At 54.0% G+C, this 10871-nt stretch overlaps 4 protein-coding genes across 4 annotated transcripts; 1 reads left to right on the top strand and 3 right to left on the bottom strand.

Moving 5' to 3' along the window:
* Positions 1 to 1946: 1946 nt before the first annotated feature.
* On the top strand, positions 1947 to 3924 carry SETTUDRAFT_135172 (uncharacterized protein; the record flags this gene model as incomplete). Its single annotated transcript, XM_008027211.1, has 5 exons — positions 1947 to 2114; positions 2163 to 2457; positions 2504 to 2880; positions 2933 to 3158; positions 3209 to 3924. The coding sequence occupies exons 1-5, from the start codon at positions 1956 to 1958 to the stop codon at positions 3922 to 3924; spliced, it is 1773 nt and encodes a 590-aa protein (XP_008025402.1). The 5' UTR covers positions 1947 to 1955.
* Positions 3925 to 5508: 1584 nt separating this feature from the next.
* Positions 5509 to 6900, bottom strand: SETTUDRAFT_31130 (uncharacterized protein; the record flags this gene model as incomplete). The annotated part of the gene is made up of 1 exon (XM_008026836.1): positions 5509 to 6900. One exon carries the CDS (start codon positions 6898 to 6900, stop codon positions 5509 to 5511), a length of 1392 nt encoding a protein of 463 aa, XP_008025027.1.
* A 1741-nt stretch (positions 6901 to 8641) lies between these two features.
* SETTUDRAFT_162961 (uncharacterized protein) lies at positions 8642 to 9692 on the bottom strand. The gene is made up of 3 exons (XM_008027210.1): positions 9328 to 9692; positions 8802 to 9273; positions 8642 to 8748 (listed from the first exon to the last, which is right to left on the bottom strand). The coding sequence occupies exons 1-3, from the start codon at positions 9627 to 9629 to the stop codon at positions 8707 to 8709; spliced, it is 816 nt and encodes a 271-aa protein (XP_008025401.1). The 5' UTR covers positions 9630 to 9692; the 3' UTR covers positions 8642 to 8706.
* A 293-nt stretch (positions 9693 to 9985) lies between these two features.
* On the bottom strand, positions 9986 to 10657 carry SETTUDRAFT_162960 (uncharacterized protein). Its single transcript, XM_008027209.1, has 2 exons — positions 10455 to 10657; positions 9986 to 10343 (listed from the first exon to the last, which is right to left on the bottom strand). The coding sequence occupies exons 1-2, from the start codon at positions 10597 to 10599 to the stop codon at positions 10135 to 10137; spliced, it is 354 nt and encodes a 117-aa protein (XP_008025400.1). The 5' UTR covers positions 10600 to 10657; the 3' UTR covers positions 9986 to 10134.
* Positions 10658 to 10871: the final 214 nt, after the last annotated feature.

Here is a 10871-nt window from a genome sequence, read left to right as displayed (position 1 = left end):
AGCGGCGCGAACCGAGCTTTTTTGAGCGCGCAGATGCTAACAATCGGGCAACCCCACCAGCCGCTATACCAGCCCGAATGGCGACCCAGCCGATGGAGCAGATTACTATACTGCCTCCACCGCAGCCTCCGGCACCCGATCACCGCCACCAGGCTCAGCTACAACACCAAGTTTTGGCTGGGATAGCTGCCCCGCAGCTATCCCAGCAGCCTCATGTAGCTCTGCCAGGCTACCAGCCGGGCTACCAGCCAGGTTACCAGCTTCCGCCGCCGCCGCCGCCGCTATACCACCCAGCCGCTCACCCCGCCCACCCGGCCGCCCACCCGATTTTCCAACCACCGCTCGCGTACGGCTCCGCCCACGGAGGCTTCGCGATAGGGCTTCAAAATGGGCCTCCGGGTGCCCGTTTCGGCCACCTCGACCGCCCGGCTGTCGCGCAACATCCCCATCCTCCATACCACTTGCCTCTCCACCCAAATTTACCACCAAACTCGAGTGGCGAAAGGCGCGATGATGATTGGGAGCCCCATTACAGTCAGCCAACGCGATCGTCGTACTACGCCGGCCATAGCTTTTTCGGTGAGTAGCTGGGAGCCCGTTTTGGGCTGGTTTTTGGGCTATATAGAACACCAAAACTTGGGTAATATAGCCAGTTTTTGAGCATCACTTTTCTGCTTCTGCGATTTCTGTTTTGACTGCGCAACACCACCCACTTATTGCTTACATACTAGCTATCTTTGGGCACTTAAGATTACTACTGCACGGCCATACAAGCGTAAGTAATATATAATACCACTAATGATGCAGCCAAGCGCGCTATGCAGGGGCCCCGGCTTCGAAGTGGGTGAGATAGCTATTGGTGGTGGGTTGTTTAACCATTGCCAAATGACATGGGCGCTATCGGGCCGTCAGATCTCCCATATCAAAGGTAAACTGCTATGATCAACGCAGTCAGCTGCGCTCGTCATGTCTGTTTGAATAGAGTTTTCCTCATCCAGAGCGCTATGCTCCAGACACGCCCTAGAATATCTAGAACCCTGCGCATTCGACATTTTTTTCGATAATTCAACAAAGTCGCACCAATGAGCAAAAAAGACATTGCAATCAAATGCACGTCAACTATGGTACTAGCTCGGGCATCGCCATCAACGTTGGCAAGACCCTAGAACCACTGTCTGCCGGTAACTTTCCCATCCACGTTCATGCAAAAAGCCCAGCAGTATGGCTCGGAGTGGCGCGCCTCTTCATAGGTAGGCGCGAAGGGCGGCATTCCGCAGCCTGGGCATCGCATACAGTAGACTGGATCTCAGACCCTTACAAAGATGTTGTCCCAGTCCCAGACACGTTCTTTTTTCGTTCAACGTTCCCTTTTCTCCCCAGAGTTCCTGGGTTCGGGCTTCGTATGTGGCCGAGGTACGCTGCAGCAGCTTCCTCTCGTTCCCGCCAATCGTGCTGTTGGGCGCCTTGCTAGAAAGCGATTTCATCAGCACCTGCGACCCGTTCCGATCGGGCGAAGAGAGACGTAAGAAATGGCACGATGAAGCTGTAAATTCGCCTTGGGGCAGCATCATAGAGTGGCCCTAGTCAAAGTAGCAGGTAAGCGTGCGGGGTTTCGACGCCCATTCCGCCTGCCGCTATGATCTTCAAGGCGCTACGTAGGTGGGCGGCACCGTGTCAAATTCGGCGTCTTAGTTAATTGAGGGGCATTCCAACCCTGTCGCTCAATCCTCGACCCCTGTGTGCTTCCCTGCACTACCGCGGTAGATGAAGGCTAGTATCGATTTGGTCAGTTTAAGGTATTACCGGGCGACCAACTCAGCATCCATATAGGGGGCGCTAGTGCGACGCTTACGACCGTTCCTTTCCCAAGGGCATACGGCAGCGCAGACTACTTCAATCATCTTACCTCTCTTTTTGCTGAGGCTAGACGCTCTCCCCTCCATACCGTCGACAACATGGAGGAGTCGCCAAAATCAACCCGTCGCTCTCATGACACCGACAAGCATGACGGCAACGTGCTCGAGATGGTGTCGGCCAATACACCACACGAAGAGGCCGACAGCCAGAAGCTGACGGACAGCAACGGCGGCAGAGCCCCGGAACGCCATGAGAAGGTAGTCTACCATGTCCGTATACAAAGTCCATACTGACGAGACTTGTAGATGAGTCCCAGGTTGTTTATGACTTTGGTGTGCATGTCTTTTCTCTGGGTCGGTTCTCAAATCCCGCTCTACCTGTTTGGCTCTATCATCACGCTCCTCCAGAAAGACATTGGAGGCGCAGACCGATCTGCCTGGTTTGCCATCGCATATCTCATCCCTCTTGCTTCCGTTTGCCCCTTTGTTGGTGCATTGTCGGATCTCTTTGGGCGACAAAAGGTTGCTATTGTGGGACAGCTGACCTTGATTATTGGACCAATCATCACGGCCACTGCCCACAACATGAACGTTGCTATCGGTAAGTGTGTGGCGCTTGTTTCATGGCTGAAACTAATAAACTCCAGCTGGCCAAGTCTTCTCCGGCGTTGGTGCTGGCCTCAACGAGCTGATCGCACTCGCTGGTACTGGCGAAATTGTTCCAGTCAAGGATCGGGGCAAGTATGTTGGTGGTGTGATCTTGACCATCCTCCCCTTCTGCCCGGCTGTCTTGTGGGCCCAGTTTATTGCCCAAGACAGCAGCTGGCGCTTCAATGGTCTTTTGATCGGCTTGTGGAATTTCGTCGGTCTGGTGCTCTGCATCTTCTGTTACCACGATCCGTCTCGTCTTACCGAGACTTACACCGCCCGCCACGTTCTGCGACAGGTCGATTATGTTGGTGGTTTCTTGAGCGTCACTGGCATTACCCTCTTCATGATGGGTCTACAGTGGGGAGCGTTGCAGGTCAGTAAAAAAAACAGACAGTTTTATCTGGGATAGAGCTGATATGTGACAGTACAAATGGGGAAGTGCCCATAACCTGGGGCCGTTCATAATTGGGTGTGTATTCATCATCGCCTTCTTCGTCTGGGAATTCTACACACCCACCCCCATGGTCCCGCGCAAATTGTTCAGCAAGGCAAAAAGAACAATGACTGTCATCCTCCTTATCACCTTCCTGAGTGGCGGCAATTTCTTCGTCCTGATCATTATGTGGCCAACGGAAATTTACAATCTCTATGGTGAGCAAATTCCCATGGCGCATGCCCGTTCACAACTAAGATGATTCCAGGTGACGATCCCACGGGCGTTGGTCTGCGCTCGCTGCCTATTGGTTTTGGCATCATGGTCGGCGCCTGTCTCTGCCTAGTCCTCATCCCCATCACCAACGGCCGCATTCGCGAACTCATGATTTTCTTCACGGGCCTCATGACGGCCGGATCCGCCTTGATCTCGATAGCGACTCCCCACAACCTTGCCGCAATGTACGTCATTGTCTCGCTCGCAGCTACGGGCATTGGCGCCGTCATCTTCCCCAGTTCGATTATAGCGCAAATCGCATGCCCGGACGAGCTGATTGCAACGGTCACGGCCATCACGCTGAGCATCCGCTACATCGGCGGCGCCATCGGCTACTCGATCTTCACCACGGTGTTTGCGCGCAGAGCCCAGGACTATCTGACCAACATGGTGGGCGTCGACGTGCTCGTAGGAAAACTCGTCGTCAACCCCCTTGCCCCCGGCGGCATCGAAGCCATCACCGTCATCGTAACGGAAATCGCAAACGCCCGCTTCGAGGCCGCCCGCACCTACGTCGAGACCAATCCCGCCGTCCTCAAACACGACGCTTACCCCATGATCCTCGCTGCTGCCCAGGAATCCTTCGCCCTCGCTTACAGATACCCTTACTGGATCTCCATTGCTTTTGGCGTCCCTTGCTTCATTCTTAGCTTCTTCCTTGGAAACATCCGCGCTCACTTGACGTCCAAGATTGCGGTTATCGTGTAGTTGACACGGCGAGGTTTTTTGGGGGTTTGGCTTGTGTGCTTTTTTTTGAGAGAGAGAGAGAGAGACGTTGGGAGAGAGAGACGGTGCTTGTATTAGCACAGAGAAAGAGAGAGAGAGAGAGAGAGCAAGAGATGTGGGTATACTTGGCATACACATAGACAAGTTCCCATCATTTTTGTTCGGTTCAAATTCTAGATATCCCTTGTGTTTATTTTTCTTCTTCTTCTTCTTCTTCTTCTTCTTCTTCTTCTTCTTCTTCTTCTTCTTGGTTACTCCGATTCTTTCTCGAGATAACCCACCACATTTATTAATTTCTTCCTTCACGGGTCTTCACTTTGAGTGATTTCCTTGCTATGCTGTGTGCGCTGAAGTATGCATTATTACGATTATGTATGTACTTATGAACGAACTGATGGTTCCTTTGCATCCGATATTACCAATGACTGAACTAACCAACTGACTACTGAACTAATTAACTGATGAATTGGGCCCTTTTTTTTCCAGCAAAGAGGTATAAATATAATGTATACCAGACCAGACCAGACCAGACCAGACCAGTTCAGCCCAAACCAAACCAAATCAAACCCAAGCAGATAAACTGGGAAATAAAACAGCAGAGAGAAGAAAGAAGGAAAAAGAAGAAATACTTACCGAGAAAAAAAAACAGAAAAAAACAGAAAAACCTCAAGAGCCCAGGGGGGTATAAAACGCCATGTGTAAATGCAAGAAAAATGGCTCGCGATCCACGCGCACGCGTGCGCTCGCCCGCCCGCATTATTGTGATGCAACTTAGCTCGTATGTTAGAAAAGGAAAAGAGAGAAAAGAAAAGAAAAAAGGCAATTTTCGATGAATGCGATGTCGTCGGGTAGACAGACAGACAGATAGGGCATGTCTCCTCGTCTTCTCGTAGGGCCGTAGCACCCCCAAAAAAAGAAGCCGTAAGAAGCCAAGCCCTACTATACATACTAGCAGCAGCAGCGGTGGTCGGAATACCGATTGATGCTTTTCCAATGCGTGCGGAGTATGTATGTATGTATGTATGTATGTGTGTAGGAGATAGCTCGGCTGTGGTGTGGAGCTTCCAGGCACCATAAAGACCAATGTGTCTTGGTGCTATCGCTGTCGTGGATATATGTCGTTGTCATCGACGATGAAGATGAATCTGAGTACAGACACGCTGCTGCTGATGCATACTGGATACACAGCCATACGCGTCGTAACAGCAACAGCAGTAGAGTGCCATAGTACCCGTCGCCGTACCCGCAGCAGTCGCGGTAGAATACCCGTAATGTAATAGCATGTTGTTAATGAGTCGTGCAGGAGAAAGGGCCGCAGAGCGTATCGAGGAGTCAGCCCAGGTACGGTAGGTCGGCTCCCATGGTCGGGGCCTCTGCGGAGTCTGACAGGTTGGAGTGTACAGTGGGCGTGGGGATAAATTTGCCGGTGGGAAGGGGAGAAGGGGAGCGGCGGGTACATAGGCGGTGTGGTGGTGGTAGCGATAGGTTCGTGTTGTTCGTATTTTTGGGGGTTGCGGGTGTGTGCTGACGCGGAGGGCGGCGACGAGGCTGGATGCGGGTTGTGGGCTATTTTGGGACGAGGGTCTGGTACACGCGTGTATTTTCGGTCTTGCTGTCGCTATCGTCGCTGTGCGCAACGGATTGGGTGTTATAGATTAGCGGGGCGCGTGGTCCGTTGTTGGATTTGCCGTACTCGCGATTAGTCGGCATCATTTCTACAGAGTCTCCGTCTTCGTCGAGGTCATCGATGGCTGGGTGGTGCGCGCTGGCTGCACCGAGCTCGTCAAGCGCATCCATAGAGTCGACGCGCGCGGCCGGCTTAGGACGAACCGACGCCTCGGTGGATTGCGTCTGCCAGTCGCATTCGTCAATGTAGTCGTCCATGAGGGGCGAGACGGGTGGCGAAGAAGAAATGTATCCTTCATCTGGGGTAGCATGTTCGTAGTCTCCGCTGAAAACGACGTCGTTGAAATCGAGCTCTTCGTTGTAACGTGATGCTTCAGGTTGTCGCACACTGGGTAACATGGCCGAACTGTCAACGTCGTCGGGTGTATCGCTCTTCTCCCAGGAATCAATCGACGTCGCGTCCTCGTCATCCGAGTCCTCGCCATCCTCTTCTTGTTGCGTCTTCCACATCTTGATCAACTCGGCGAGCTCGTCTTTCGAAAAATGCTCGTGAGCAGGAAGCTTGTCGAGCTTTACATGGGCGTTCGCGTCTCGTCCAGCCTCTTGACGAGAAATGTTAAACACCGGTGCTTGGAAATCCACCTCTTCTGGGTCGTGGTCAATGTCGACATGTACCAAGACCTCTTCTTGACGCTCCTCATTACGCTTCTTCTCTTCATCCATCAGATGCGCCTCTTCAATTGCTGTAACGACAACGAGCGGAGAATGGCGATAAACCTCTGCGTTTCTCTTGCCATTGGCGTACTTTTCAGCGCGAAAAGCTCGCGCGTATCTATACCGCTGGTCCCCGTAAGAGCTTAGTTCAGGATAGGCGGGCGCGTCTGCTTCCTCTTTGCCGTCATAGTACGGACCAATGGCGTGAATGAGATATTCATGGCGTGCAGAAGCAATCTGTTCCTCTAGGATATAGTTGACCATGGTCATGTACGCGTTCTCAAAAGGTGCTTGGTCGTCGCCTTCCGGGCTGGATGAGTAGTGTGCACCGTCTGCGGCGACAATGGGCCACTCGTTGGCGTCCATGTCGTTGATGCTCAGCGTATCGGCGTCACTCCAGTAGGTGAGGTCGGGGTCGGCGCAATCCGCATCGTCGTCTTCTTCTCCGGCCTTGTCTGGCTCCTCACGAGGAAACAGTTGGAGCGGGCCGAGGTCCTCGACACTGGGTAACGAAGTATCCACAGTGGCCTTCCAAGTGTCGAGATCAAAGTCGTCTTCGTCGTCGTCGTCCCAGTTGAACTTCCGGTCGTTGCCGGCAGCGACCGTAGCAGGAGCCATGTTTTGTTTCAGAAGGGAATTTTTTTGTTGTTTGTGCGCGTGTGTTTTTGGATGCAGCGAGTGGAGTGGGCTGGGGAGGTGGGAAAGCAGCCAAAGCGGACTAGACGTCAGGTAAAGAACAGGTCCGCGCCGCGCGGTGAAAAGAACAAGCCCAGCCCCCCAACGCCAGACCAGGCAATTCTTATCGTGAGCGCGCGTGCGTGCGTGCGAGACACGGTGAGAAGGAGGCCGGCCCCGGGGGCGTCAACCAAGGTTCGCTGCTGCCATTACTGCAACTGCTGGGCCGATCGTGAAGTCTCGACGCGGCGAGAGAATGCCTCGGCATGGCGCCGGGCCTGCCGATGCAAGGCACCGAAGCCGGCAAACATGGCTCGCGAACGGGCGTTTTGCCTTTTGTCGCACATGTGATTTGCTGGGCCTTTTCTATATTTGATTCTAGCGGCGCTTTTTGTTGCCTTCCGCCGTCTGTGCGGCCTTACCGGCGCATTTGCGATCCTCACCATCGCTTCAGACGCTGCTCACACTCGTCCAAGTCCCCCCCGCCCGCCCCCTACTTACATCATGCCTCATCATGGTGCGTGTGCCTGCAAACACGTTGCGACAGTGACTGGCGCTGCTTGTCGCCACGTCCACGGCTGTTTGCCCGCCAGCGAGAGACAGTGGTGATTGCGGCGGCGCGAACGGCGACCCAAAGGGCTGCGCTCACTGACGCCACAGGCCTTTGCTCGATTTTTCTTCAAGGCCCCCACGGGCCCCATTTCATTTCCCGTGTAAGAACTTATCGGCGCACGTTCCATAGTTGCCATAGCCCAAAAGCTTGGGCGCCAAGGCTCTTTCGAACCGTGGATTGGGGCATTGGTGATGGAGAGCACATGGCCATCGGTTGGGGTGCGTCGCGGCGAGGGCACACACTGTCTGGGGAAACGGCTCCACCACGGCTATGGGGACACCAGCATCAATCGACGCGTCGCTGGCCGTCTGGAAACATACGACATGTCTACACGACAGGCCTTCATGCCACGTCCCATCTTGCTTGTCAGCGGTCCTGTGGCATCTCAGGGTCGTCGTTAGCGAATGCTGGGCGCTCGGCAATCTGGTTCCATCGATCGCACAATGACGTCGCCCTCACCAACATGCTGTCTGCGCTCGGATGGGGTCGAATGCGGTCCAACAGGCCATGAACCACTCTCCCGCCCCCGTTCGGAGAAGCTGGCGTGTGAACAGACAGGCACACAGCAAGTCGTCTTGTGGCACATGAGCCAGAAATTTCCGCCGAGAACATATGGACCATCATGTTCGACATTGACAGCCTCAAGGCACCATATCAAACACATGTGCCATGGCAGCCTCGCCATCTGCCACCCGCTTACCTCACGCCGTGGATCTTCGGTGATTTCTCGAGAGCGAACAGAGCTTCCCTTGAATCGGCTCCCGAATGGCTCTGATGTCGTCATGTGTCCATAGCGGCAGCTCCGGAGCCCCTGTATGATCTTCCACCATTACTGTGCCAAAGAACCTAATCGATCGGAATCGGTGCCTGCCCGTATATACTCCCCGCCGAGATTGCGTCGGGGTGCATACGTGCATCGTGTACCCTTGGTAGGATGGATGATCAACTGCGTCGTGCCGCATATGCAAATCACTGTCTGTGAATCAGCAAGCTCCTTGTGCATCGCAGAAATACCAGGACAGACGAGGAGATGCCGCTTAGCATGAACAATTCTTTCAGCAACCATGGAATTCGTATTACCGCATTGATATGTCATATGCTGATGGCCTATTTCTATGTACACGTCGTCGCCAAGTCTACTGGCCAGTGGGTTTGCGGTGCATGACTGTGGCCGCTGCCTGCATCATGTTAGCATACTCGTCTCTCCGCTTGCATATCTCAATGCACTCACCTGGTGGTTCGGGAAAATCAAAGTATCGGCGATGACTACATTCTCCCTTCGGCCTGCAGCAAACACAACCACCTCGGCGATATCGTCCGGCGTCAATGGCTCCACGCCTTCATAGACCTTCTTCGCCTTTTCTTTGTCTCCGCCAAACCTCACAACACTGAATTCCGTCTCGACCTGGCCCGGGTCAATCTCAATCACTCGTATCCTCGTCGCTATCAGTTCCCTGCGCATAGCATCTGTGAAGCTGCGGACCGCAGCTTTGCTTGCGCAGTAGATGGATCCGCCCTGGTACGGCTCACGCCCAGCAATGGAACCAATGTTGATAATGTCGCCCGATGGGGTCGGGCGGGCCTTGAAAATCGGGAGGATCGCCTGCGTCATGTTGATTAGGCCTGTCACGTTTGTGCTAAACATGACATCGATGTCGGCTGGCGAAATGTCGGGCGCCTGAGCAAGGCCTTTTACCAGTCCCCTGAGTTCGTGTTAGCTGCGTACAACAGATTGCCGTCCCTATGAAGTGGCGCACGCGTTGTTGACCAAGATGTCAATGTCCTTGAACTCTTGCGGAAGGTTGCCGACAAAACTGCTGACTTGCTCAGGCTTGCTGACATCCATCTTGACGGGTAGAACCTGGACGCCCTTTGCAAAGCCACCAATCTCTTGCGCAAGCTCCTTCAGCGAGTCTTCCCGTCGTGCCGTCAGGATGAGCTTCAGGTCGTCTGGCTGTGTGCGCGCAAATTCGAGTGCTGTTGACCTGCCAATTCCAGACGACGCGCCCGTGATGACAACTGTCTTGCCCTTTAGGCGCTCTGCCATCTTTGTCGACATTTTAGCCGCGTGCTGGAGGTAGAGTGGTGGTAGCTGTGTACTGCAGGGAGCGGTGCGGGGTCGTAGTAACGCTCGGGCAAAGGTGGCAGCGGTGCGGAACAAGAGGCGAGATGACGGCAGGGCAGGCATCTAAGTCGCAATGCTTTATAAGACAGCAATTGGTAGTTGCAAGAGCGTCGTCTGGTGACGCGGCCGGATATAATCATCATGGCTACCGGCGGCAATCCCGAGGCTGCGCGAGTCAGAAACAGTTCATGGAGGGGTAAGCTCAATCGCAATGTGGGGAGCTCTGCATCACGTCAACATAGCTTGAGCCGCATCACTGCACACCTGCATGGACAAGACTGCGTGTCCGAAGATATCTTCATTCATGCCTCAGCCGTATTCCAGGCTTCCGTCGAGACGTTTCATCGTCAATCCGTATCATGTCATTAGATGCCTCCAACTCCAGCCACGCGCCTTGAAATGTGCGGGTATATCGAAATGCGCATGCGCAACAAAAAGCTTAGGCAGCGCCCTTCTTCTTGAGCATCGCCTCGTCCTCTTCCCTCAGCTCTTGGTCGATCTTGGCGCCCTTGGATGGCTCGTTGCCGTGTGAGCGTGCGGGCAGGGTAGCGTCCTTCTTGCTCTGCTGGCTCTCAAGAGACTCGTCCTCGCCCTCCTTCTCGCGCTTCTCCTCACGCTCCAGCTTGTTGGCAATTGTTCGCTCGTCCTCTGTCGGCCATGGTTAGGACATTTCGTCACATTTGTGCTAGGGTTTTGGAGTCGTTGCGCCGCGCGGCAACAAGCACACCTAAACATGGGGACCATGCAGGGACAACATACTGGAGTCGAGAGCCTTGTGCGCGTTCTCCTGGCCCTCGTGGAAGCGGTTCTCCTTCTTCTCCTGCTCAATCTCAGAGTTGGGCTTGTTGACCTGGTCGCCAGCCTCATAGACGGCCGCGGTGCCAACGCTAGAGTTTCCAGACATGATGAGTATGGGAATGTGTGAGGCTTGGGAATGGGTTTGGTGATTGTAAAAGAGGTGGCTGTGGAGTTTCTTGATGCTGTCTGAATGAGCGCTTCCCCTCTCTTATGTATCTCATGAAGCGTCTGTTGTGCGCGCAAAGACTAACACAGCGATGACGTAGTGACAAGGTGATATCATCGGTGGGGACAAAAACGCATGTTTTGGGCATCAAATGCGATGCTGATGACATGCATGGCCCATTTGGTGCCTGGGTTCTCCATTTGCTTGTGGCC

The sequence above is a fragment of the Exserohilum turcica genome (genome assembly GCF_000359705.1).
Source record: "Exserohilum turcica Et28A unplaced genomic scaffold SETTUscaffold_2, whole genome shotgun sequence".
NCBI classification, from domain to species: Eukaryota; Fungi; Ascomycota; class Dothideomycetes; order Pleosporales; family Pleosporaceae; genus Exserohilum; species Exserohilum turcicum.
This window is presented reverse-complemented; position numbering and strand designations above follow the sequence as displayed.

Bases quoted from the DNA above. Each gene is read 5' to 3' on its own strand.
- SETTUDRAFT_162961 (XM_008027210.1), bottom strand. From the start codon at position 9,629: ATGTCGACAAAGATGGCAGAGCGCCTAAAGGGCAAGACAGTTGTCATC. The intron at 9,274-9,327 runs GTGCGCCACTTC...ACACGAACTCAG, and splicing joins GACATCTTGGTCAACAACGC to GGGACTGGTAAAAGGCCTTG. The intron at 8,749-8,801 runs GTGAGTGCATTG...AACATGATGCAG, and splicing joins TGATTTTCCCGAACCACCAG to GCAGCGGCCACAGTCATGCA.
- SETTUDRAFT_162960 (XM_008027209.1), bottom strand. From the start codon at position 10,599: ATGTCTGGAAACTCTAGCGTTGGCACCGCGGCCGTCTATGAGGCTGGC. The intron at 10,344-10,454 runs GTATGTTGTCCC...CATGGCCGACAG, and splicing joins GCACAAGGCTCTCGACTCCA to AGGACGAGCGAACAATTGCC.